General features: G+C 44.3%; 3 protein-coding genes and 1 long non-coding RNA gene across 5 annotated transcripts in view; 1 reads left to right on the top strand and 3 right to left on the bottom strand.

Annotated features, from left to right (window-relative positions):
* Positions 1–1,132: 1,132 nt before the first annotated feature.
* chtf18 (CTF18, chromosome transmission fidelity factor 18 homolog (S. cerevisiae)) lies at positions 1,133–11,726 on the top strand. Of its 2 annotated transcripts, none has more exons than XM_019862065.1 (22): positions 1,133–1,348; positions 1,728–1,820; positions 1,930–2,053; positions 2,698–2,887; positions 2,974–3,066; positions 3,384–3,436; positions 3,532–3,679; positions 3,775–4,014; positions 4,732–4,829; positions 4,908–5,031; positions 5,323–5,459; positions 5,548–5,641; positions 5,728–5,826; positions 6,493–6,623; positions 6,804–6,918; positions 6,998–7,222; positions 7,542–7,691; positions 7,769–7,899; positions 8,938–9,082; positions 9,760–9,855; positions 10,385–10,454; positions 11,480–11,726. In XM_019862065.1, exons 1-22 carry the CDS (start codon positions 1,261–1,263, stop codon positions 11,599–11,601), a joined length of 2,766 nt encoding a protein of 921 aa, XP_019717624.1. In that variant the 5' UTR covers positions 1,133–1,260; the 3' UTR covers positions 11,602–11,726. The 2 variants fall into 2 exon arrangements, with proteins under 2 accessions (XP_019717624.1, XP_019717623.1); XM_019862064.1 differs by having other exon boundaries at positions 3,529–3,679.
* Positions 11,652–13,809, bottom strand: LOC109511197 (guanine nucleotide-binding protein G(I)/G(S)/G(O) subunit gamma-13-like). Its single transcript, XM_019862070.1, has 3 exons — positions 13,590–13,809; positions 12,304–12,418; positions 11,652–12,040 (listed from the first exon to the last, which is right to left on the bottom strand). The coding sequence occupies exons 2-3, from the start codon at positions 12,399–12,401 to the stop codon at positions 11,935–11,937; spliced, it is 204 nt and encodes a 67-aa protein (XP_019717629.1). The 5' UTR covers positions 12,402–12,418; positions 13,590–13,809; the 3' UTR covers positions 11,652–11,934.
* A 460-nt stretch (positions 13,810–14,269) lies between these two features.
* LOC109511199 (uncharacterized) lies at positions 14,270–15,929 on the bottom strand. Its single transcript, XR_002167266.1, has 5 exons — positions 15,747–15,929; positions 15,396–15,443; positions 14,940–15,016; positions 14,673–14,745; positions 14,270–14,480 (listed from the first exon to the last, which is right to left on the bottom strand). It is a non-coding gene; the product is annotated as an uncharacterized LOC109511199 (long non-coding RNA).
* A 351-nt stretch (positions 15,930–16,280) lies between these two features.
* Positions 16,281–27,339, bottom strand: part of LOC109511198 (caskin-1-like) — a 31,731-nt gene continuing 20,672 nt past the window's right edge. Inside the window, 9 exon segments of the mRNA XM_019862071.1 lie at positions 16,281–18,937; positions 19,529–19,683; positions 19,685–19,827; positions 20,794–21,418; positions 21,602–22,404; positions 22,677–22,815; positions 22,991–23,092; positions 23,599–23,706; positions 27,181–27,248. Coding sequence (XP_019717630.1) covers positions 18,853–18,937; positions 19,529–19,683; positions 19,685–19,827; positions 20,794–21,418; positions 21,602–22,404; positions 22,677–22,815; positions 22,991–23,092; positions 23,599–23,706; positions 27,181–27,248 — 2,228 coding nt within the window. The 3' untranslated portion in view covers positions 16,281–18,852.

Genomic DNA, 27,339 nt, shown 5'->3' with positions numbered 1-27,339 from the left:
TCAAATCCAAATGGTTTTCAACAAGGTGTGCATCATAAGGAACATTGATGCAAGAGAGTTTGACTTTACATCCACATCTATGCTTCCTGGTGTGAATTTAACTTAGCCTCTCACACACACAAAAACCTCTGGCCGGCCTGTTTTTTTCCAAACCGAGGAGCAGATGGCGGTGATGGGGCGACCTGACGCCACACACATCATCATCATTAATCTCATTTACACACACATGTATGCACGTCTCGGCGCATGTCACTGAAAGTGTAGAAAGTGATGATGAGATGATAGGTTCCCCTGACAGGACAAAGTTTAATCTGAGAAAATGTTGGTAGTAACATTAGTATTGTTTTTAACCACAACGTTATTGATTACCTGGTAACACATTTCTTGGTTGATAATATCCCCAACCCAATGGGTATGAAGAACCATTGGCATGGGACCTTTTGGACCCAGCGCTGGTCGAACTATTTTATCCATTTTGGGTTACTATTAGTATTCACCCCGCATTTTTTAAGAGTGACTCTGAAAACTCCTGATTCTTTCCCTGTGGGGTCATTCACATTTAAAGAATGGGTTCAATAGTACCCTGCTTGAGTTGCTTGCTATCTTGCCATTTGTGAAGGTTTGCAATTTTCCTTCAAAGGGTTTGAATACATTTTAAGAAAAGAAAGATAAGAAAACATTTATTTGTCGCACAATGGAGAAATTCACAATTTACAGCAGCAAAATAGAGTATAGATTTTAGTGAGCTCTATGCCAAGCATCTAGTTTGTTGTTCCCAACCAACTACTTGGTGTCTATTTCGTGAAATTTTGCTTGATTCATTTGGTATGACTGTACATTAAAAGATAATGGAGATTAAATGCAACGCTCCACAAAATTGATAGACTTCTGTGTTGAGAACAGCGCCCTCTGTCTGCCAAAAAGTCTACAGTAAAGGATGCAAAAGCTGTCTGTAGTAAACGTTTAGTTTTGTGATTCGTTGGCTTCGATATGCTGGTAAATGGACAAACAATTGGAGAATGAAGGAAACCTTCCCCCATGTGCCCTGAATAATGTTATATTTCAGTTTTTCTGCATTGCACGATAACCCGGAAAAGAAAATTTGAGTCAACCAATCACTGGGCTGATAGCTTTACCTACCCGGAAAGGACTTAAAAATGCCGGGAAAATGGCATTTCGTCAAAACTGATGTTTATGTCGTTGAACATTGAATTAAAAAAAGTTAAACAGATATTTCCTGCGCTTTGAAGTGAAGCAGCCATGGATGAATATGACGAAATGTTTGAGATAGAGGACAACTTCGAGGAGCAATTCGCCGACGAACTGGATGCGCTGGCTCAGTTGGAAAGTGAGGACATATATTGTACAAGGGTCTTGTGCTGTCAAATAGTCCTGTAGACTGTTTTTGAAATTTAAAAAGTATTCATATCAATGCCATTTGTTGTTCCCGTTTCGTGTATTGTAATTGTGCACAAACTTACGCTTTTTCATGTTGTTCCATTGTCACCTGCTTTTTCGTCGGTTTGCTTTTGTAGCGTTTGCTATTTTTTTCGACCTTTTTCTTGAGCGTTTTAACATTACACAATACGGTCCCGAAGTGTTTGGACATTGACAGAATATGGTGTTCATCAATTGGGAAATACAACGGAATACTTAGTAATTACCTAACTTGTTAGTTAGCTTCATGCAAAGAGCCTTGTTATTATAATTGTTTATTGTATTTTTAGATGAATCCTCCAAGCCTACGAAGCGTCAGAGACGGAATTCAAATAATGACGCCTCCTACATTGATTACCAGCAGGTGTCTGATCAGCAAATCAGTGAGTATGCATTACACATAGACTGTTCAATACTGTTTTGTAGTTGGTACATTTGCACCCTGATCATCCTCTTTTTCAAGTATTTATTTCTTTTTATTTTCTTCACAAGCTCCAACCGCAAAGCGTCACAAACAGGACACAGGTGTGGTGAAGCGACTATTCAACTCCGTTCAGTGTGATGACATCACACCGCCGTCATCTCCAGAATACTATGAACCATCTCACACAGTGAGGTAGGGGAGCTGGCCAGGAAATGTATTGTTATGATGTATTCTTATAATATTAATGTATTCTAAAAAATATATAAATCCAAAAAATCAATTGTATCCATCTATCCATTTTCTATAGAAGTTTTTATCCTCATTAGGGGCACTGGTGAACTGGAGCTAAACTCAGCTCGCTGTGTGCGAGAGGCGAGTTACACCCTGGACTGGTTGCCAGCTGATCGCAGGTCACTTAAAGACAACCAACCATTCACATGTTCAATTTAGAGTCTTCAATTAACTTGCGCATCCGACGAAAGCAGACACAAGAGCATGGGAGAAACATACAAACTCCACACAGCAGGGCCTGATTCGAATGGCTAACCTCAGAACTGTGAGGCAATATGTGCTAGCCATGAGGATACCATGCGACTTTAAAAAATAGCAATCCATTAATCATCTTTGTAACCACAAAAAATCAGCACCAGCATTAAATGTGCTAGCTGACCAATGCCAGTTTTCAGTTTCAAATGTGTTAAATTATAGATTTTTGTAATTCTATTTTACTAGCATCGATAACTAAGTGACGGTAAAAAGTCATCAGATCATCTGACGACTGTTCTGTAAAACTGTCCTGGAACATACAGTATAAAACACCTTCTTTTGCTTTCTAGGTCTTCCTCGGCTCCTGCTCTCAATATCAGTGGATTTGAAACAATCCCAGAGTCTCCTCGGCGACCTGCTGCCGTGGCAATGCAGTCGCATGCGCTGAGAAGACCCCCACTAGAAGGCGACTACGTCACTGTCACCGACTCTTCTGGATGTCGCGTCTATCTCCGCCAGAAGGACACCGAAGCAGAGGAGGTGGACTGAAGCATTATGAATTAAGTGCAACGCCTTAATCGTAGGTAATGAATTCAGTCTTCGTAAATAAGGTCTTTTGTGTTTAGGTGAAAAACTGCAGAATGGTACCCAACCCTCAGGGTTCATTGGGGCTGCTAGCTGTTCCAATTGATGTGCTGAGAGATCAAGAGGCAGAGCGAGTAAGTAGATTACCCCATGATTGTGACAGATATGGAAGTAAAGACACTTGTCTCAAGAAAATAAACAAAAAAGTTGAAGTATGGGTTCAAATCCTTGACTGAAGGCAAAGTAAAACGAGACAGATTCCGATATAACAACTTGACACAATTGGGGATGGAAAAACTTCTCTGTGCACAAAAACAACGTTCCCTCTTTTATTAATTTACATAGTGCTCATATTGATTAAAAAAAAAAATTACAGGTGACATGACTGGATGAATAAACATCGACCGTCTAAAAATCTATATGTCAATGAATTTTTCTTTTTAAACTGCAGCGTCACCAGCAGTTAGTAGAGCAGACACAGCACCTCAGAGAGCTCCTGGCCAGGTACTTAATCACACTGCTTTTTTTTTTTTTCTTTCTTCACAAGCTTGGATTCCCTGCATTGAAATTGAATGCTGCATTGTTTCATATTCCAGCAGCGTAAATGATGTCTTGGTTGAGCCTGAAATTAGAGAGGAGGAAGAGAAAGAAGAGGAGGGGGATTTGGGAGACTCTGAGGGTCAAAGCTATCGACTCTGGGTGGATAGATTTTCTCCCCGGCACTACACCGAGCTGCTCAGTGATGATGTACGGTGTGGTCTTGTCCATACTCTTACACCTACACGCTGTACATCATTGTAGCCTCTTGGACTATCAATGACAATTCGTATTTGTTTTTTTAGTTTACCAACCGTTGTCTGCTGAAATGGCTGAAGCTGTGGGACACTGTGGTTTTCGGAAAAGAGAAGGTGTCTCGTCCGGCGCGGCCCGACAGACAAGCCCGCGTGCAAACCTCATTCAAACCCAATCAAGCCAATCAGAATCAAGCCAATCAGAATCCAAATCGCTTCAAGAGCAAGATGGAGATGACTGAGGAGATACTGGAGGCTGAACTGGACATGTACAAACGGCCCAAATTTAAGGTAAGGAGGAAACAGGATTAAAAAAACAAAACATGAACAGATGTTTCTGGCATCCCCATTGAAATGCATGAAGAAAAGGGAATTACAGCACCCTTTATATCTACTTGTCACACGCTTGTTGAAATCAAAGCATTTTTGATGAGGGAGGGAGTAGTTCGGTTTGAATGCAAATGGCTTTTGGTGCAAGGACGCAAGTGACAACCTGGCGATTTTCTTCCCAAAACAGCAGTGTGCCAGAAAAATCGAGCATTTATTTGTGGTGCTATTGGCGGTTTCCGAAGACCCCAAGACTCCTTCCTTTCTCCATACTCCAAATTAATAACACTTGAGCAAACATACCGGTGGCTTACACAAAATTCAAACCGAAAACAAACAGGTTTTGCTCCAAAAAAACTTCAGCTTCTTAATACCACCATCACTTGCACTTTTAATTTTATTGGGAAGCCATCCTGATGGCCCATTCACAGCAAAGATCCTCGAAATATGCGACACACAGAGCTAACGACGCAAGGTTCCAACAAGCTTCCAACTTTCGTGTCATCTTTCAATCCCAGTTTACTTCCTGTCATGAATCAGTTAGCTGTGATGTCTTTATTTTGTCCCCCTGAAGGCTCTGCATTAGAATCTGTTTAACTCCGAAACTCTTACCACATTTGTTTGCATACCTATTCCATTGAATGATTAATTCTAATAACTGATGCTTTCTCTCTCTCTTAGGTGGCATTGTTGTCTGGTCCTCCGGGTTTGGGGAAAACCACCTTGGCTCATGTTATTGCAAAGCATGCCGGTTACAATGTCGTGGAAATCAACGGCAGGTTCGAGACGCAAGCATTCAGTGCCAACGCTTAACTTTAAAGTTATATTTCTTTGCTGACTTTGTTGTTGTTGTGCAGTGACGATCGCAGTGCAGAGGTGTTCCAGAAACGCATCGACACGGCTACGCAGATGAAGTCCGTTTTAGGAGCCGGCGAGAGGCCAAACTGCCTCATTATTGACGAAATTGACGGCGCCCCGGCAGTACGTTGTTTAACCTCAACCCTAATACTAAACATATTGTTCAATGAACTTTTCTCTGACAGTGTTTGCACTGTCTTATCTTTGTAAATCAACAGCTGATGCGGCTCTTACATTGGCTCTAATTTGTTTTTTTTTTTTGTGATGTGTAATGTGCATATTTTACTGCCCTTATAGCTTTTTCACTCAATCACCAAGTCGGGACAAGCTAATCTCCTCGTCAGTCTAAAACAAAAGAAAAAGTACAACTTCCTCCCCCCAAAATTCTTGGATGTGTTTTGTTTTTCTGCACAGGCTGCCATCAACATTCTGTTAACGACCCTGAACAGGAAAGACGGACACAGCGGCGAGGCAGCCGCCGAGTCCGCAAAGAAAAAAAAGAAGAAAGAGTCAATTCTCCTGCGGCCTATCATCTGCATCTGTAACGACCTGTAAAAAAAAATGATTCTTAAGTTTAAACAACAGCATGATGCAAGAAGCCTCTTTTTGTAATCTTTTTTTTTTCTTCTCCCCCATCAGTTACGTTCCAGCTCTCAGACCGCTGAGGCAGCAGGCCTTCCTCCTGACGTTCCCCCAGACTCAACCGTCCCGCCTGGCTCAGAGACTAGCGGAGGTACACGCTATACGCACACACACCAAGTAGCTTTAACACATTAAAAAAAAACAAAAAAACTGAATGACACGTTTGTGTCCTTGTAGATCTCTCTCCGTCACGGGATGAAGGCAGACACGGGCACGCTGATGTTACTGTGTGAGAAAACAGACAACGACATCAGGTCTTGCATCAATACGCTCCAGGTAAGATGCTAAACATCTCATTGCTGAGCTTTGTGGGCCTTTGTAGGTCAGTGTCACGATGCTGGACTTCTGAGTGACGTGACGAAGGAATTTATGGCGAAGGAAAATTAACATAACCAACACTGGATAGTGGAATTGAACTTTACGGCGAGCAGCAGTTTTCCGCTAGCTTGACGTGAACGCAATGCAAAATGCCTTATACGGGCTTACGGAAATGACAATTGATGTTTTGGTAGTGGGAACCCTGTAAGCAAATGAGATACTCGCATATATTCTTTATCCTCTACAAAAAATGATTGTGTCATGCAGTTATGAGGTTTGAGGAGACCATCTTCGTGTATTTAATGGTGATTTATACTGCCCCCAGGTGGCCAAGGGACATACCAGAAGGAGCAGCACAATGCCCATTGAATTATCATAATAAAGTTTAATTCTCTACAATTGATTTATGTTAGTATTGTTTTTACCATAATTTCAATACTCTTGTTATTTTATTTTATTTTTTAAAGCACATTACAAATATATTTGTTGGTCTTTTTTTGGGTGGCTGGAAAGGATTAATGACATTATTTCATTGGGGAAAAATGATTTGAGATACAAGCATGGTCACAGAACAAACAAAGTCGTAAATCAAGACACCACTGCATTTTTATTTATTTTTGGCAGTTCCTTTTTGGCCGAGGCCACAAGCAGCTCAACACCAGGATCATCCAATGCATGTCTGTGGGTCAGAAGGACCAAAACAAGGGATTGTTCCATCTGTGGCAGGAGATCTTTCAGTTGCCACGCACTAAACGGTACGCTCGCTCCATTTAAAGTCATGTCTAAAACAAGTATGACTTATTTCTTTGACAAAAGGCACTGTCTTTCCCTCTCCGTTTTGTTGCTCACGGGAAAATGACAAAAGAAATTGCTGTCCAATGAATAGCAGGCGACAGGGTTTCAAGTTTCTTCGTATAAGTATGCAACTTCTTTAGGAAACGTGTTGGTGAGCGGTTTGAGGAAGTCCCTGGTTCAGGAGGCAGCAATCCGAGGTTCCAGCACATTCTTGACTTGGCCTCATCTAGTGGAGAATATGAGAAAGTTTCTCAGGTAGTAAACATCCCATATTGTAATTTTTTTTTTTTTTTAAGCACCCGTAGAATCCTAAGATCAACTCTCCTTTCCTCAGGGTTTGTATGACAACTACCTGTCCATGAGAGTGCGAGATCCCAACCTGCAGAGTGTGTGCGACGCACTGGACTGGATGGTCTTTTCTGACCAGCTCAACCAAGTCATCATGCACGGGCAGAATTTTACTCTCATGAAGTACCTGCCCTTTCTGTCCGTCGCTTATCACTTTCTGTTCGCCCACCCGCACGTGCCGCGCATCAGCTATCCGCACAGCCACCTGGAGGTGAAGATCATTTGTTGGACAGATGCGTACAGAAGATGATATATGCATGTCTACTGCAATACGGTTTTAATATTTCAAACTCACTTTATAAAATTACCCCTATGTCGGAAAGTTATGGTTTGGATTGTGGTGTTCCTCAAGGTTCAGCACTTGGGCCTAGTAGACTACTGTATATTTTTTATCATAATTGTGGCACTTGAAGAAACATTTTTTTTGAGGTGGTACTCTATTAGTAAAAGTTTGAGAACCCCTGCTTATCTAATCGTACATTGATCTTAATTGCCACATGGTCCGTGAATTGCTGTGCTGTCCTCTGTAGGCGACCACTCATCTCCAGAGCTGCAGGAACGCTGTGTCCACCATGTTGTCTGACATTCCAGCTAGCATCAGGACCAGGATCAGCAATCTCAACCTCACCCTGGACATTCTCACACTGCTCCTTGACATTATCTGTCCCAAGCTACGCCCTGTTCGTATATCCCTGAAGCTCCCCAAAGTCATTCCGCGTGACAAATATGGCTCAATAAAATCCTGCGTGTCCTCCAGGTGAACCCGCAGCTCTTCAGTCGTCGAGAAAAGGAGCAAATGTGCGAGCTGATCGACACCATGTTGGCGTACAACCTCTCTTATCGGCAGGACCGCACACCAGAGGGGCAGTACACATACCTCCTGGAGCCGTAAGTACACACCAGGGTCATAGTAGTTTGGGCTTTTACATTGCATTTACAAAATAGTGTTTATTTCATTTTGAATTTTGTTTTTTAAATTCAGTTAGTGTTAGTTTTAAGGGGTTTGTTAGATTTGATCCGTTTTTTGGTTCAAAAATGCTTTGCTGTAGTTTGTCTTAGTTTTAGTGTTAGTTTTTGTTAGTTTTTTTTTTTTTTTTAATATATGGCATATTTGTGGAGTGCAAGCTAAAAACAAAAGTTGCTAGGTCTTGTTTAATAAAGTAAAATAAATTCCCAAATGTATGTTCAACCTTTATGTTTTGTTGTACTGTGCAGTAATACCAAAATAAATACATTTAAAATAAACCACGTTTATGTCTGAACATAAATGACAAAAACGACAATGGACATTTTCACTTTAGTTAGGTTTTTTTTTTTTTAACATAAATTTTTTTCAAGCTTTTGTTTTGTTGACTACCATTTTTTTTCAATTTTAGATGTAATTATTTTGTCAGATTTCATTTACTGTCAGAACCGTGGTACACACACACACACACACACACACACACACACACACACACACGTTATGATTTGGGGATACTTTGTTCCTTCAGAACCTGGACAGTTTTCCGTGATGAATGGAACAAAGGATTCTGCGTTGAAGGTCAACGCCGGGCCAGTCAGTTTGTACCCTCAAGATCAAGCGCTTTTGGATTATGTGGCAGGACAGTAACCCGAACATGTCAGCAACTCCGTTAGTTCATGCAAATATGCAATTAATAACACACCGTCAAAGGGATCGGTGTTGTGATATTTATAGGCATGCATTGAGTACATGCTGAGGTTGGGGGTGGAGATGGAGATAATTGCTAAGAGGATTACAGTATCTTTTTATAGAATGCCTAAATCCAGGTTTGATTTTCGATGTACGATTTAAACCATGGAAAATGGGAGATTTATTCTCCTCTCAAGATTGAAAAATACACTCAGTGCCACTGTACCCATGTCTCCTGTAGTTGTTCACACTGCGTGCGCCTGTGTCCGCAGACGTGTGGAGGAGGTGGTGAGGTTCTCGGGCTTGCCTCCGCGCCGCCAGTTGACCTATCAGGCCAAACAAACGATCAGCAGAGAGATGGAGCAGGAGAAGATGAGGAGGGCGGAGCAGCTGTTGTCGCAGCGGAACCCCGCAGTGGTGACACATTTTTTTGTTTGTAGGGCTTGACCGATATGGAAATTTTGCGGCTTTTGCTCATTCCAATATTTGCCATCATAAAATCCAGACTGGTATTGCTGGTATTATGCCCCAAACATTTGAGACATGTAAACATTTGCAATGAAATGTAAATGTTCGTCTCATGCCTGTGTGACAGTTAAATTTGTATAGAAATGTGAACCCAGCTGGGATAGGCTAAAAATATTCAGTCTGGATCCCTGTAGTTTTTAAACACTGATTCTTCTTTGAAACCCTACTCTGAATGTTCAACCCTACTTTGGAACACTGCTCCGAAACCATTCCCCTACTTTCAACCCCCTTTTCGAAACGCTGACCCTAACCCTACTTTGAAATCTGAGGTCACTCATTCTCTTCGTTTAACTTTACGACAGAGAAAAATCATCAAAAATCGGTAGATTTTTAAAAATGATTTATTTAGTAATGTATTACTGTGTTGAAAAATGGCAACATTCATAATTTTTTTAAATGTTATTTTCTTATGTTAACACCTAATATTGGCCTATGAGATTGGCTAGATCTGATTCATCGGTTGGGCCCTGGTTGTTACACTCTTTATATTCACTTGCCAGAACATAGTACTCTTTATCTTTTTTTGTGTGTCTGTGTGTGCGCGCGTGTGTGTGCGTGTTATGCAGAAAGAGGCAGCGAAAACAAGCGCTGCAACCAAACCAAGCAGGAACCATCATCAGAGGTTGGAAAACATTGTCAAGCAGACCACAGTGGAGCCCAGGGTGAGACACCGAGCCTACTTTGTAGTTGTTTTTATTTGTTCCTTTTTTTGTATTATAACGTATATAATAAAAAGGTAGATAATTATAATAAATACAAAAGCATTTTACTAATAGCAAGTACCATATGAAAAAATACCATTCACCCTAAACTGATTGATGTGAGTATACAGTACAGGTATATGGTTGACAAATCTTGAAGTTGTGATGTGCAAGTTTCAGCTGCTGCCTGAAGGCGGTGCTAGTGAGTACAATTGCTGTCGTTTGAAATAGAAATGAGGACAATTGGACGCAACCGGGATGAAGTCCCGCATGGTGAGACTGTGAATTTAGGCTAATGAAGACTGGAAGTATTTCTTGACCTTAAATTAGGCCATTTCTGACTTGTGACTTCTAACTGAGTTCACAATTTTTAAACTGCTGGTGAGATTTGAAGATGGCCTCTTTTCAGTTTCAACAAATATGACAAAAAAGTTTTTTTGAACGCCAAACCCCCACCCTTGAACTTCTCAATGTTCTTGCGTCCTAACAGCAAGCGGTGGACTTTTTTGGTCGCCCCGTTGCACCCAAACAGACGACAGCGGCTTCATCTTCAGACACAGGTACTGAAAAAAAAAAAAGTGTTCATTTCCACTGACTGGTACTGTTTGTTTTGCGATGGTAAATCATCATCTGGATTGTGTATTTCCATGAAGCGGCTTTGTCGATCTGAAAATACAACTTACAGAGGCTTAAAAAAAATCCTAAAACAATGGCTCTCAGTTTACTAATAACTGATACAATCCATTTTCACAGTGTTTTAATATTATCGCAATACATGTGGATAAAATAAGATTGTATTTTACAGTACAGTCAACTCCCGTTTATGTTCCAGACCTGCCACAGTGATATTGCAAGACCGTTAGGTTTTTAAAAAATATACGTGTGTGTGTGCGCGCGTGCGTGCGTAGGCAGGCAGCCCGGTGGTGCAGTGGTTAGCACGTCGACCTCACAGTGCAGAGGTGTAGGGTTCAATTCCAGCTCTGGCCTCCCTGTGTGGAATTTTCATGTTCTCCCCGGGCCTATGTGGGTTTTCTCCGGGTGCTCCGGTTTCCTCCAACATTCCAAAAACATGCATGGAAGGCTGATTGAAGATTCTAAATTTTCCCGAGGTGTGAGTGTGGATGGTTGTTCGTCTCTGTGTGCCCTGCGACTGGCTGGCAACCGGTTCAGGGTGTCCCTTGCCTACTGCCCGAAGACGGCTGGGATAGGCTCCAGCACCCCCTGCGACCCTTGTGAGGATAAGTGGATCGGAAAAATGGGTGTGTGTGTGTGTGTGTGTGTGTGTGTGTGTGTGTGTGCGCGCGTGTGTGTGTTTTAGATATGTGCATGTGACTTTAAGAGGTGGGGCCTGTTGATTACACGTGACAGCTGCGAGTGGCCACAATCACCTAAGCAGCATAGAAAATGAATGGATGACTTCCAAAAAAATAAATGTGTTCCTCAAAAATCCTCACCGTTTTTGGGCACCCCTTTGTGTAGTTTGCTTATTCCCCGTACTGGCACTAGTGAACCGTAGAAGTGACCCGGCAGATCCACAGGGACAAGATCTTAAAAGCAATCCTCTCTCTGTCACTCTGTCTACAAGGCCAGAAGTGCGCCGTGCTCGCCATGGGGAAGGCGGTGGGCAACAGCGATGTGTGGTTCCGCTTCAACGAAGGCATGTCCAACGCTGTGCGACGCAACGTTTACATCCGGGAACTCCTGTAGCCTGCCCCCCACCTCCCGACCAAAAACACACAAGTATGCCACCGCTTTGGTTCAATTAAATTCTAAACAGTCTTTATTTTTGATTGACAGTGTAAAGAGCCAATAAAAACAAACATCTAAAAAGCTACTCGGCGCCATGCACACACGCACACACACGGCAGTCTTAAAATAAGAGCATTCAAAGAATCCAAATAAATAAATAGTTATAGCAGTGCGTAGGTATATGTGTGTGCGCGCGTGTGTGTTTGGTGCAGCATGACTGTGTGAGTGCACATTATTTGTGGTGCATCCGTGCATTGAGTGCGAAGATGTATTTTCACGCCAGTGCGATCATCAGAGGATCACACACTTCCCCTTCTCCACCCAGGGATTTGCTCTCATCAGCTCAGGGTTCAGGAAAGGGTCCTCGCACACGCAACTCTCAATCCACTTCACCAACCTGAAGAAAAATGTGCACTTTAGGCAGATCACACTTGATTATACAGAGCGGTGTACCAATAAACAACCCTTGGATTAAGTATCCACTATTAAATGCAAGGCCCGTTATTGTGCATATTTCTATTTCATAACCACAAATGATCATTTTGTACACTCAATAAATCTATTGGTCACATTTTGGCCACAATTTAAAAAACAATTCCCGATGCCAATGTCCGAGGCTCGCTACATAAATATTTCAGTATGCATGTTGTTTATACTCACTCGGTGACTGTGATGGAAGACTTCTCCCTGTTGATGGCCAGCTGATACTGAAGAGATTCCACTTCCCTCCGCATTTGGGGAACGTCTAAGTCGTCCATCGTCGATATTAGTGACGCTGCCCGAACGACAAAATGGAAAGAGCGCGTTATCGAAGCTGCTCTGGTGTTTTGACATCAATAGTAGTCTCAAAATAGCTCCAGTCTTCAAGTGCTAAACATGTCTCTTTGTTTGCGGCAGAAAGACTCAGGAGAGACTGACGCAATCAATCGATTGAGAGCATTACACATTTTTTTTAAAATCAGAAATTGATTCTGCTCGAAATGTGTGTGGGGGTGGGGGGGACAGGATTATATCGGCTTTTTCATTTTGTTTTGACTTTTTTTTTTTAATTCAGTTTTAATTACTTTTTTAGAGTGGGTTTGTCTTTTTTCAAAAATCCTTCGTTTTATTTTTAATAGTTTTAGTATATTTTTACTTGTCCATGTGGAGTATTTGTTGCATGATATAAAAAGGTTACAATAAATATTGTGTAATAAGGTAAACTACAATGCCCCCTCCCAAAAAAGATTATCTTGTACGGCTGTACAATGTCAAAATACATTTAAAATAAACCTTGAAAGCTCATGTATGAACTTAATTGACAGATTGAACGAAGGACTTTTTAGCTTTGATTCCAGTTAGTTAGTCGTCTTACGAGGAATGATTTATTGTTTTTAAGAGCACTGTTTCATTTCGTCCAAAAATATATATATTTTTTCCCAATTTTAGGATGTTATTTCGTGAATTTTCGTTAACTATAACAACCCTAGTTCTCCTACACACCCAGTTCTGGGTCATTGAACGTTTTGAGAGAACCTAAGAATCAAAAGTTACCTGAAGGTTAAGCGCCTATTTTGGACACAACTGCATCTTAATATGACTAAAACGCTCACTTCTGCTAGCCTCTCTCCTTCCGTGCCCCACCCTGCCGGGCTGCGGTTTATAAAGCCGGATGAGGCCGCCCGAGACCCCGTTTGGGAATCATAAATCACGGATCTCTTTCCCACCAGCTCATCTGTTTAATGGATCTCGCGTTAAGTAGGTCGAGTCGCCTCCTCCATCAGCATCCGCCCTCCGTGCGTCTGTCGAGGCCGGCCGCTCCACAAAATCAGACCGCTTCCAATGTACGCTTACCCCCCCCCCAATTAATTAATAATAATCACATCAAGACGCAGAATTCTCGATTGGTTAGCTTCAAAGTGTCTCGGTCGTTAGCACTACGCAAATATTCGAGCATCGGGGCCTACCGGAAAGTCCGCCCGGTGATCAGCAGCCGATGGCAGGCGAAGGCGAAGCTGGACGACCGGTAATGAGCTCAGACGTCGGTTCGGTAGTCTGGTCCCGGTTCGAGCGAAGAGGTGGTTTAATGGTGGAGGATGCGGCGGGTGTATGTTGGGCACTCCCCAGCGTTTGCGACAGGATGGAGGTGGACCGAGGGGGCGGGTCCGGGCCGTCTGCTTTGACTGGCAAAGCGTGCGCGCACCTGCATGCAAACGTGAGAGGCGCGCGCACGCAAATGAGGACGATGAATCAGGTCGCGTTGACTCGGTGATAGTTTATGCTGTGTACTTTCATTGAGCGAGGAATTTAAGTACTCAGATTCTGCAAGAAGTACTGATGCGATGCAACTCCCTGACAAAAGAAGAGCTCTTTTTAAAATGTCAGTACAGCTACTCGTGCTTCAGCACCGGTGGACTAGCTTTTGTTTCTGGATTTCCCTCGTTTCTCCGTATACTGAATGTTTATCACGGCCGTTTTCAAAGTTGTTGATGTAGAACATAAAAAATAGTCCTTCCACTTGTGCATTTCAATGGGCTTCCTTTTTTTCAATCTGGGAGTAATGAACCTTATCTTATGTATGCTTTTAACATAGTCCACACAACACAAGGAAACAAATGCCATAAAAAACACACACAGACCACAATTGTTCCTTTGACAATTAACGTTTTATGTAAAACACACTTTTCAGGATCCTCAAACGATTTAGACAAAACTGGGAAGGGGGTGTTCAGGGTGTTGAAGCATTAAATGCGGCAGCCTGCTGTGTACAAGCGGGACTGCAGACAGCCCCCGCGCTGTTTATATTTAACATTCAGCAGTGGTGTGAATGTCTCGAAGGACGCCAAGAACACTGTCACCTGTGGTGAGAGAGGAAAGAGGAATTAGCACTTTTATTTGAACCAATGATGGTGTCTAACATCAAGTTTATAAGCCTCAGTTTAAAATCTTAGAATCATGAAGTTCAACTGTCATAGTAGGTGTCAGAAAAACTATTTTATTTGCATCACCGGCTCAAAAGAGGCTCACTCATAGTTTCATTATAAACTCACCAACTTTCAGATCCTGTCGGGTGATATGCGTCCTCAACTCAGACCGGTGCCTCTAAACCTTTGCGGCATGTTACTATGTATAAGAAAAACAATAATTATGAGGTGACTGAAAATGCATTCTAATTTTTTTAAACAATGATCATGAAGCCTCAGGATAAAAAGTAGAATCACAAGCTGTAGGGCAGCTGTCATAGTAGGTGTCAGAAAAGTTAATTGATTTGTCATCATCGGCTGAAAAACCACTGACAGTGTATATTAAAACCTCACCGTGCCTCACATCCAGCCAGGGATGCGGTCCTCATTCAGACTTGACCGTCTTTGAAACTTTTACTTCATGTTGTATTCTGAGCAAAAGATAGAAAAATATTAGCGGGAACGTAAAAGGCATTACCATTTTTTAAATATATTTAAGAAGCCTCAGGATCAACAGTAGAATCACAAGCTGTAGGTCAGCTGTCATAGTAGGTGTCAGAAATTAGTTTGTCATCACCGGCTCATTTGCATTAAAAAGGTTCCTCGATTTACGACGCTACCGCCAGTCCAAGGTTAGATACACAACGTAGCACAAAGCGGCAGGCCGTTTTGCATTGGATTACTATATCTGTAGCCTTGAATTGGTTTTAAACGCTTAGATTGACTCTTCCGATAACTTTGGCTCGTATAAGCGGTCTTGCGTACAAATTCGTCGTAAACCGAGGGCCCTTTTTCAAAAATTGGACTCACTCTGCTTAGCGTCCTCACGTTCGTTGATGGGCTCTTCATCTGCTCTCACTGTGAAAAGAATTGGATTATCTGTGTTACTTTTTTTTTTCTTTTGCCCAAATTTAGATCGGCGTCATTTTATAAAATCACAGTTCAGTTGAATGGATAACGTTCGTTGCTCACTGCTCGCCCATTTTCTTAAAACGCTCAATTTAACGGAAATGATCAAACTTAGCGCCCGGTTTATAACAACAACATATTAAAGTTAAAAAAAATTATTTGAACAATTTGAATCCAATTTTGCTCTTCATCGCGCACATGGCAAGACACCACATGGTGTCGACCTCCGAAGCGTCTAAGACAAAAACTCACCTCTGCTATGTTCGGTTCTTTTCTTTTACTGCAGTGGTAAAACCTCTGAAAGTTAAACAGGGGACTATGTGGACCGTCCTTGCCATGATTTGGTTTTGAACAAATTTGAAGGAGGGTAAATGAGTCCACTTCAACGTGGCCTTCTATCGCTGCAGAAAAGGAAAGAGAGCGGAAACGGAAGGACAAATAACTGAGAGGTCCAACCGGAAGTACCGCCCCCCCCCCTACTGTACTCTCCAGAATAAAATAGATCAGACGAGCAAAAAGTTTGTACGGTTGTTTCATACGTCGCCCTAAAGCAGAAGTTTGGGCACTAACCTTTTTGAAAGTGACAGCTACTTTCTTGGTTATTGATGAATGCGACGGGCTGCCAGTTTGATAACCACATCTGTCATTGTGTATATATAACAAAACAGGAATTAGTTTTATCCCGATGTCATTCTCACCTGCGTTGTTATGTCCAATGAATGGGATGGCCATCCAGATAGATAATAAAAACTGCTGAAGCAAGCGAATTAGAGCCCAGAAAGCGCACAAGTTTAATCCTTACATTTATTCTGTTCACATCTGTACAGGAATGCATCGTCACATCAGAAAACCAAACCTCGAGACCCGACTGTGGCACAACGGCCTTCACAACACATTCAGCCATAAATGAACAGACTTGATCAGCTCGCCGCCGATCCATAATTAATATTGTCATTTTTCCCTTATATCTGTCTCTCAAATATATTTTGGGATCTTTTTTCCAAAAGGGAATTAAAAATACAAGTAGGCTCTTTATTGGGGGACTCCACCAGTGGAAATCAGGAGCTGAGGGCAGGGGGGGGGGCAGCAAAGGTGACTGAGAACAGCTTAAAGAAGGGCTTGCAAAAATGCTTCTCAATAGTCAAACCTACAAGCGTCTTCTAACATGAATACGCTGGGAGATTCATGAGGGGGCATCAAACAAAAAGGGTCGGCAAACAACAACAATAACAACAACAACAGGAAAAAGTATGAAAGAACACGACCAAGGCACAGAGAGATGCAGAGTAAACAAATCATTAACACTGGGTTGAAGGTGGGGCAGAGGCAGTTTGACTAACCGACAATAGAGGGAGCTCTAACAGCTCAAACGCCCAGATACTGTGTCTATCATCAACTATACTGGATGTACTATATAAAGCGTTGAAATATAGTATTATCTTTGAAAGAAAAAGAAAAAAACACCGTTCACTGCAGCGGGACGAGAGGGATACATCATGTGCTTGCATGTGTTTTTGCATAATGCGTGTATGTAATTTTGATTCTGAGCAATCACGCCACCAAAACAACCAGCAACATTATAAAATAGGATGTGAATACGTTTGTGTTTTGCGGAGGTGGGAGCAAGTCACAAAGTGAGTCTCAAGTATTAGTCTGTAAGTCTCAGGTTAGTGTGTCAATGGAAAGTCTTTGTGATTGTTTTTTTTTTTTCTTTTGTAATTGACGGATGGAGTTTGATGTGGTCATTGTTGTTTCTTATTTGAGTTGAAAACGCTGTCAGTCTCTTTTTTATGTGAACCCCTTCAGGGACAGCGGTTACGACGGTGGACAGCTTATCATGTCATCACATGACCCAGTGCATGAAAGGGTTCAAACAAAAAAAACATCATCCTTCAGACTAAAAGTAATTAACTTCTGAGCTTCCTCCGTAAAGCATTTCATGAGCGAACTCTGCCCTGCGCATCACACTGTTGCATGTATTTAAAAAGCAGAAATGAGAGCTACCGATACTAGCCACCAATACTTAAGGCAAAAAAGTCAGACATGGAATAAGTCTTCCCCACCTGAAGTTGACATTACGCGACGCCATATCGGTGAATCATAATTTGCTTCAGAAATAAAGAAGGGTCTTTATTCACAATTATTTGCCATGATGTTTAATTAACCCTTTCATGCACCCTGTAACCTGATAACATGACAAGCTGTCCACTGTAGTAATCGCTGTCCCTGAGGGGGTTAAAATTGTCATTTTAAACATCATTACAATTTATTTACACATAATGTTAATGAGATAATGAGACTTAGTCTATCAAAAGTACAAGGTACTGTTCCTCAGTATCAGCATCAGGCAAAAGGGAATACTTGCATCGGTCGGAAAAAAAGAACATCATGAAATAATCCTCTTTATGTACTCACGAATACTTGGCTCCCCTAATTTGCTGGTTACTATCTATTTTCTAGGGCTGTGGGGAAAACAAAAGTATAACTTGGAAAAGTTGGTGCTCTGCGAGGTAAATAACGATGAATTGTATTGTATTTTCTCGCGAAATGACAGTAGTTCAATTCTGAGTCGAGTCTCGGAAACAAAGTCAACGTTAAGTCTTTAAAAAGCTTGAGTCAAGCAAGTCCCAAGTCCTAAAATTGGCAACTTAAGTCTGACTCGAGTCAAGTCACGTGACTCCAATCCCCCCCACCTCTGGTGTTTCGGTACCGGCCGGAATTGCGGGCACACATCCTTGCGATCGTTGGAGTAAGTAGGGTGTGAATTATTGGAAGGAGGACATTGACATTTCGTTATAGGACGACACACACTCCTAACTGGACGACAACAACAGCAACAACAACGACGTGAACAGAGAAATGCATCTCACACACGGGCACACACACACCCGCACACACATCAGGAGCTTCTGTGGACCGCTCTCCTTCATCCACATGGAAGAAGAGAAGTAGGAAAACTGCATCCGCGGGAGACAGGGACGCGCATGGTTTATTTTGCATGTTGCTTTTTTTTTTTTTTTTAACACTCAACTGTTTGCTCCCTGTCTGTCCCCGCCTTCCTCTCCAGTGAGTCAGTCCATGTGCTTTTATTTTTTTCTCGTCTGAAGAGATGAGAATGATTGTGCTTCTTCTCTGTCAGGTCAGAGCATCAGTAGCCATGTTGTGTGTGTGTGTGTGTGTGTGTGTGTGAGAGAGAGAGAGAGAGAGAGAGAGAGAGAGAGAGAGAGAGAGAGAGAAAATGTGGTGGGCCCCAAGTGAAGGACACCTTGGACACTTGCGGCCTTTGGAGCGATTTTTTTCGACGCCATCCGGAGAAAGGCGGCGGGCGGGCGGAGGGACGGAAGGGATTAAAACTCGATCAGTCGAGCATGGCGTCCAGTTGGTCGGCCAAGTCGTCGAACATGCTGCCGATGTCATCCAGGATGGACACGGTTGTCTTTTTGCTGGAGAAAGAGAGAGAGCAGCGAGAATGAGTGGATAAGAAGTAGGGGTGGAATGAAAACCAATTTGAATTGGAAAATGTTTGGAAAATGGGATTTTGAGTCGTATGGTAACAGTATCGAGTTGAATCGTGATCCCGCTAAATGGAACCGAATGGTCACATTTTAAAATAAAAAAAACAACAACTTTGAATCGTATTGCACCCCAAATATCAAGAGATGTATCCAAACGTCTTTTATTAGAGAGATGCACACCCTTGAACCCTATTGCGCCTCAATGTTCTGTTTTCAAATTGGTGACTTTGGCCACAGCGGAAGGACCCAAGAGCCAGATGTGGCTCTGGAGCCGCTGGTTGCAGACCCTAGATTGAAAGTTTCATTGAAGGTTGGCTCAGTGATGTTGCTCCCGAAAGGAATTGCGATTCCCAGCAGCCTCCGTGTGCCCACCGACGAGGATTAGAGGCCATCTGGCGCTAATTAAAGCTGTGCCCATTTCAGAACACTTGCGACACAAGTGCTGCCCTACTTGTTCGTGATGTCCAACAAGTACAGACATGAAATTGTTTCCGCCTCCTCGCGTAGCAAAATACTCACTCATTTTGCGCATCGTCTTCTTGGATTTTGTGCTCGGCAACCTGTAAAGCTGCAGCCAAAGAGGCGCTGGTCTCCTCCAGACGATGCTGCGCCCCCTCGTCTTCCTCCCCTTCCTTCTGTACCGGCTTCTTCTCTTGTTCCTCCTCTTCCTCTTTGTGCTTCTGGCGGGGGGCTGGCGGCCGCAGGGCTGGTGGCTGCCGGGCTGGTGGCGGTCGAGGCGACGGCAGCCTTGCCTGGTTTGGGTGCTGTCGGAGGGCCGCGAGGTTTGGGTGACACAGGAGGAGGAACACGCTTTGTCTCTGCCGTAGAAAATAATAGAGAGGCTGTCACACACATCAAGAATCCATACGTTTTAGCTCACGAATGATTTAGGAAAAATGTATCCCCGTAATAACAGAATTTGACATTGATACATTCATCCATCCCATCCATCCATTTTCTGATCCGCTTTATCCTCACAAAGGTCGCGGGGGGTACTGGAGCCTCTCCCAGCCGTCTTTGGGCAGTTGGCGGGGGACACCCTGAACCAGTTGCCAGCCAATCGCAGGGCGCACACAGACAAACAACCATCCACGCTCACACTCACACCGAGGGACAATTTCGAGTGTTCAATCAGCCTGCCATGCATGTTTTGGGAATGTGGGAATAAAAACCGGAGTACCCGGAGAAAAGCCACGCAGGCCCGGGGAGAACATGCAAACTCCACACAGGGGGGCCGCAGCTGGAATTGAACCCGGTACCTTTGCACTGTGGGGTCGACGCGCTAACCACTGGATCACCCGATATATATTATGAATAATAATAATAACATACAAAGTGGTACAGAAAATATAAAAATAACCATTCTATATTTTCAAATACACAGTGATGCCTTGAAATACCAGTGTCCAGAGGAACGGGTTTTTCCAGCTGTGAGCCATCACTTGACCATTTTTTAAATCTTAAAATACAAAGAAAAAAAATGGAGGTACTGCGATTGGCTGGCAAGCGGTTCAGGGTGTCCCCCGCCTACTGCCCGAATGAAGACAGCTGGGATAGGCTCCAGAACCCCCCGCGACCCTTGTGAGGATAAAGCGGATCAGAAAATGGATGGATGGACAATTGAGGTACGACAACACCAACGTCTGCCGAACATCAATTCACACGGGTTTCTTTGCAGCGGAAGGACAATATCAGATGGTAGCAGTGATGCCAAGATTTCTCACAATACCGCACTGAACAAGAAGCACAAACAGAATATCAAAATCTTCATGTGAATGTCTTACCAGGACTCTGTGCAGCGTCAGCGCTGTCAGGACCGGGTATGGGGACCCGTCGAGTCGGGGTTGGAGGGTCGGGTTGCGTTTTTCTCAGCGCCACCGAGGAAGGTTTGGGCGAGACCGGTGGCTTCAGGGACTTCCTGGCCTCCATCCACTCACAGCTCTCCCTACTCTTCTCCGTCCTGTCGGACGTCTCCGACACGGGCCTCCGCCTCAGCACAACCCCCCCGTTTTGCTGCCGGCAACTGTTGCCCGGACTTTTGGACGAGTCTGATTGTTGATTGCTTATTTGGATGACGGCTTCTGATTGCTCAGCCACTCGCTGTCTCCTCCGTAAGGTATCAGAGCCGGTTGTCATGGTGACCACCGTGGGAGACACGGGCGATACGGGGTCCGTCGAAGGAGGGCGAGGTTTCCTTCGGAGCGTCGACGAGCCGTCTGAGATCTCGGCGCCGGAGGAGACAACAGTGGAACGGGGTCGCGGTTCTGGACGTTGCTGGGCCGGTTGCGCGGGGACCTCCTCCTCATTGCCTTCTGGTCGACTGACGGTCCTGTGTCGATTCAGGACGTCGTCATCTTCCGATCCAAGACCGCCTGAGCCGGCCTGGCGACGGAGTGTTGGGGGGCTCACCTGGAAAAGACATGATCGTTAAGACATTTCAAGCGTGGAGGCGAAATGGAGCGCGCTACTTGGCAGCCTCTTGATTCGCTTCAACCAAACTGCACGTTGGTGAACTGAAGCAAACTGTCGTGCTTGATGGAAACCTGGTTCAATACGTGACAAAGACCGTATCCGGACTGAACACACAAACACCTGCGCGTAGTTGGCGCTGCTTCCCAGATTCCTCGGCAGGGTTGCGGCTCCGCTCACAATGGACGTCTCCAGCATGGCGGCGAGGCTGCGCACACTCCCAGAAGCCCCCTCCGATCTCCCCAGCCCGGCCGACTCCTGAACTCTTAAAGCCGAGCCCAGGCTGCCGCAGTCGCTGGCTCGCCTTTCTCGAAACGTCGGCAGGCCGAGGAGCCCCTCCCCTTGTCCTTCCCCCTCCCCATCGGCCCCCGTGATGGAAGAGCAGGACCGCTTCGGAGGCGTAGGGGGCCGACCTTTCCGCCGAGGACGGAGTGTGACCGACGATTGGCTGCGGTTCACGGTGACGTCGTTGGCGGGGCTGCGCGCGGAACTGCTGCGGCACACGGTGGCGTAGCGCGAGTCCGTTTCAGAGCCGATCAGGCTGTGAGTTCTCCGTCGCTCCTCCTCCTCGCTCGGTAGCCGGAGCGTCGGCACGGGCGAATCTGCCACCGTCGCCCGCTGGGCGGAAGGTCTCGGCCGAGCCCGAGGGGAGGCCTGCTGGTTTCGAACGTGCGTGGGGGTTTGTGGTGGCGTTTGCGTCGGCGTGTGCGCGGCGTTTGGAGATTGAGAGACACTCGGGCGTGGTTTCGCCAACGGGCTTGGACCACCTTCTCGCTGTACCCTCGCTTCCGTGCGGGGCTCCGAGACGCTCCCGCCGCCCGGGCTCGATGGAGGTGTGGAGGGACTTTGCTGAGCCTCCGGATCAAGACTTCCTCTCTGTAAGTCCTTCAGTCTCTTCACTCCTAACATTAGCTTCTTCTGGTGACCTGAGTGAAGACAAGCGGAAGGAGCGTCTGTCAAGAAAACGGATACATTTCCTATTCCTCCAACCGGCAAGGATACACCGAGGTTGAGAGACCGACTTGCGAGCGTGGGTTAAGAAAAAGCCGACGATGAAAACTCGATTCCCTCGGGAAGGCCGAGGTTAAGAGAACAAACAGTCAACGACCAAAAGGATCGAAGCGGAAAAGTGAATGAGCAAAATATTGTCTCGATCTTCACGTCACCAATTTCAAAATGACCTCCTAAATGACCTTACCAAGTTTGGAAATACCGATCTCCTGAAGATCCTCCAGGCTGATGTCCGAGATGAAGTCGATGTTTTCGTAACCGTTCTGCACCAGGACTTGGTAGTATTGACTGAGACCCAAGTGAGAAAGGAACTCTGCCAAATTGGCCTACAAAAACACACACACGGGCCCGGTGAAATGAAGACGGCTCATTTCAAGCCTCTTTGCATTGTTTTGTAACAGACTGAATATGCAGTGTGTGAATCAGCTTCTGAATGTGCAGCTGCCAAAATCTACTGATCCTGTTCGCTTGCGATTTGCCAAGTACACGTGCGATCCTTACGGGCTTGTGCTCTGGCAGCCAGTCCGCCGAGGGCAGCTTGCTGATCTCTGACATTAACTTCTTCCGATGTCCGGGCTTCATCACCCCAATCGCCGTCATGTCCTTCGATGCAGAAAATAAAACAATAAATAAAGATATGAAATTTACCGCAACCTTTTCACTATTTTGGAAATGCAAACCATTTGATGCATCCAGTCGAGATTTGCGCATGGGATGCATTTAGCTCGAGGAACGTTATGTCTTGATAATCTCTGGTGAGCGGCCCCCGCTTAAGGGGTTTACATCATAGCGCCGCGTCAGCTTTAATACGCAGACACAGTCACATACATGGACACACAGCGGCGCACTCGGGGACAACTACAGAACCAGCTCAGGCGGGAGTACGGAGCCATTTGAGGAGAACACAGATATGTAAATGGGGCGGACAGAATACGGGAAGCGACCGGTGAGGAAGAAGGTGTGTGTGGGCGGGGGGGCTTGTCAGGTGACTGAGACACGAGGGTCATGATGACATTGTATGGGTCCGTGAGTGTTGTGAGCTATGTCGAGCGAAATCTTGACAAACAAAAGGGGCGGGGCACGAGGGGGTCAGGGGTTCTTGACCTTACCTCGGGGGTCATGCGGCTAACAGTGTCGAGATCATATCCCGCCGTGAGGAAGTGGGTGGTGTAGAACTGCAGCTGAAACTCACCCAGCCACGCCACCACTGCCTGCTTCTAGAACACACAACACAACATGCTCGCGCTTGCTTCGAGAGCACAAAACACGGCTGTTGGAACCCAGAACCGAGGGATTATTCCGTTGCCTGCTTCTAGAACGCAACTTGCTACCGTCGACTTCTATCGCACATGACACTGCTGTGTGCATCTAGAACAGAGACAGGAAGATATCACTGACTGATTCTAGAACTAAACATGCTACTCCCAGCTTCTAGAGCAGAGGACAGTGCTGCATGCAGCTCGTATGTCACCACCTGCTGCTAGAGCACCGAACAGTTGTTGTGCATCTGAAATGGAAAGAACAAGATTCTAGAATACAATCATGGTGCCAGATTCTAGAGGCGATACACTGTTTCGACTTTGTAGAACGCTGAGCACAACATGCTCCCGCCTGCTTCTAGAATTTGCTATATGCCTCGAAAAGCGCTGCCTGATTCTAGAACACAGCCAGTAGCTTTGTATCCTTCATTTTGAGCCCAAAATAGATCCTACCGCTGTCTGTTTCTATTTTACTGAACAGAATAGTCGATGACTTGCCTCTAGAACACATAATCTCAATGTATGGGCCTTGACCGTGGGGAACGAGATATTTCTCGACACAGCTTCGTACTGCCTGTTTCCAATGGATAGTACACCACTGTAAGCCTCTCGAAAGGGACCACCATGACACACCGCCTGTTTCTACAAGATAATATACTATCGTTTTTTTCTTGAGCACATGCGGTAGGCTAACATGACACACCGCCTGTTTCTACAAGATAATATACTGTCGTTTTTTTTCTAGAGCGGATGCGGTAGGCTATTACTGTCTTTTCTAGACTAGAGAATATTTTGCCAGCTTCTAGGACACAATATTCGACACTATTGCTGAATTGTACAACACACTACAGGACTGAGAACACATTATACAATTCACTCAAGACAATAGTAAAGTATATCTTTAGCTGAGGTTGGTTTCCAAACCCACTTACTGGGTAGTTCTGGATTTCAAGCAGACTGGGTTACTTTTACCCAGGGATTGGGTTAATTTTTTTTTTTTTGGATCCAGCAGTTTGGGTTGAAGATTGGATTTGGGCAGGCTAAAGAGCTAAAATCGGTGACCATTTTAGAGTTTTGTGAACTGAAGTTGAAGTAAATTTCAGGAACGTTTTTTTTAGAAAATGTCAGTGGGTAACACGAGTGGCCTCGGATGCAATGATGGAGGTTTAAATGCAGGTCAGGGCATTTGGGGCATCCGGTGTAAAAACTGTGCCCACACATCATGTGCGTGACTTGTAGCAACCCCCAGAAAGGAGAAACCTGCATCATCATCATAGGGAATGTTAGTCCTAAAATTATTTTTAACACCGAAAGCCATGACTTGGTAATTGTAACTCATCAGTGTCGGTAGTTATTAGCCCAAATCCTCATCCCAACGTACTAAATAGCCATTCCATCCAATTTAAGGTTCGTTTTGACGTGACCGTTTTAAGTGTGACCCTCCCTTACATAACACAACATGCCAGTTTATCTCTCGGAGACGAAACAGAGCAATCAGAACTCGTTCTAGAACACCACATCGAGTCGGTTATGTTCTTACACGGCAGGGAATTGTACCCATCGCTGTTTGATATTTTCATAAGCATGGAGACAGAGGACAAGAGGGAGGAGATCATACTTGAATACAGATCACAAGATATAAGAGGCAACCCCCGTGAAAGCGCTAATCTTCAAATCTATAGGAGTCGTTTAACAGCAGGGTGAAGGCGTATTGCCTTCACACCGTGGCAAGCCGTGATGTAAAAAAAATAAATAAAATAAAATAATAATAATAATAATAATAATACAAGCCGTGTCTGAGTGCTAAAACAACCGTTTGCAAGTGGGCAAGAAGAGGACAATTCAGAAGCTCTGCTGACCTGCGACTTGAATTTCTACAGGTGACAGAGAGGAAAACAATCTTCAATCCTTCAGCAGATCATTTCATGCGGTTTTTCGGACAAAGAGTGTGCAATTTGAAAAACGAGAATGTCCAGAGAAAAACAACAATTTCAATGTCACACCTCGTCTGCGTGACGATACAAAAATCTCGGCAAAATAACGCTCAGGGATTGAAGCGCAGCGGAAGAAAGGATGAAAGTCATTTGGGGCAGATATGTTTGGCAGAGCAAAGAAAAAAAAAAAAAGAGTGTGCATGTCAAGATTGCTCTCGCTGCTTTTTCGTAATTAGGGTGAACCGACCCTTCAAATAGCTTTTGGCACACGCCCTGAATGATGTCCGCGGTTAAGTCCGAGATAATTCCCTCATTTACCGCTCCCTGCTCGATTCGGGGAGTCGGATGGAAATGAACACATGGGCGAGCTGGCTCAGCAAAGTGAAAAGAAAACATTTTTGCTTTTCCCTGCATGATTAATAACCATCACCAAGGCCTTGATCAAACATGCGCCATGCATTAGAAAGGACCGCACGCTTGTGTTGTGCTGTCATTAATGCTCCAATAAATGACATCCCCGTAATAAAAAATAAAAAAAAGGAGGTTCCTAGACTGACAAATTTAAATGACAATTTTCTCACCTGAAAAACATTGAACCCTTTCCTGCACCCTGTAACCTGATAACCTGATAAGATGTCCACTGTAGTAACCGCCGTCCCCGAAAGGGTTAATCCGTTCCAACCTCGGAAAAATCTATGAAAATGTGTTTTAAGTAAAGAAATCAAATATATGAAAAAACATAATAAAACATTCCAAACTAATGTAAAGAAATGAAATGGTTTTATTCATCTAATAACTGTATGTACTAGTGTGTTGGATGTGTGCCTTTAAAGGGGCGTAACCTAGTGAGTGACATCAGGAGTGTGTGAACTGTTTTCCTGCCTATATTAAAGATAAGCGCCAAAGCCCTGCCTATATACAAACTGAAATTTTGAATGTGAAATGATAAAGTGTTTTTTTTGGTGGGGGGGTGTCATATTTTATGGTATATTTACAGTTTAAACTCTTAATATGGGCAATTATTACTATTTATGGGGGGAGGGGGCTCTCATTAACGCACAGTTTTTCACTATTCGCTCCCTGCTTGATCCTGGTTACTCTAATATGTCGCTGTCGTGTACTTGTTCATTCACAAATATTTTTCAGTGCCGCAGAGCGTGATGTCACTGTGAGCCCCTCCAATGAGGAGAATGCGGCGCAAACAGAAGCTCGCAGAAGGCGCCGCACGCTTGCTTCAGCTCCTCACATCACGCAGTGCGGCCGGCAGGTGAATTGCGCAGCGGCATGAGAGTGGAAGTGCTGGGAGACAAGACAGCCAAGAAACCCACTGATTCTTCCATGTGTCTGTATCTCTGCCTGTCTCCATGGCGACAGCGGGAAACCGAGGAGCCATGAGCATTCGCAGGTAAAAGCGGAGACCGCACTCCCGCAAGGCAATCCCTCCCTAACCAGAGGAGCGAGAAATCAGCCCAAAAATTAAAAAAAAAAAAAAACTCACTTTCCCATCGTCCTCCTCAGCCTTGCGTTCAAATGGCCGTTGCTCGTGAACAGTGGAAGCAGAAGAGCCTTGAAGTCAAGGTGAGGAAAAAAAAAAACACAGAAAAGAGAAAATATATTAAAGTCAAAGCATACCGTATTTTCCACACGATAAGGCGCA

The sequence above is a fragment of the Hippocampus comes genome, unplaced genomic scaffold, assembly GCF_001891065.2.
Source record: "Hippocampus comes isolate QL1 unplaced genomic scaffold, H_comes_QL1_v1.1 scaffold7, whole genome shotgun sequence".
Classification (NCBI taxonomy): domain Eukaryota; kingdom Metazoa; phylum Chordata; class Actinopteri; order Syngnathiformes; family Syngnathidae; genus Hippocampus; species Hippocampus comes.
This window is presented reverse-complemented; position numbering and strand designations above follow the sequence as displayed.

Coding starts and splice junctions, on each gene's coding strand:
- LOC109511197 (XM_019862070.1), bottom strand. CDS start 12,401: ATGGACGACTTAGACGTTCCCCAAATGCGGAGGGAAGTGGAATCTCTT. Junction 12,041..12,303: donor TCTTCCATCACAGTCACCGA/GTGAGTATAAAC, acceptor ATTTTTCTTCAG/GTTGGTGAAGTGGATTGAGA.
- chtf18 (XM_019862064.1), top strand. CDS start 1,261: ATGGATGAATATGACGAAATGTTTGAGATAGAGGACAACTTCGAGGAG. Junction 1,821..1,929: donor GGTGTCTGATCAGCAAATCA/GTGAGTATGCAT, acceptor TTTCTTCACAAG/CTCCAACCGCAAAGCGTCAC. Junction 9,083..9,759: donor CGCAGCGGAACCCCGCAGTG/GTGACACATTTT, acceptor CGTGTTATGCAG/AAAGAGGCAGCGAAAACAAG.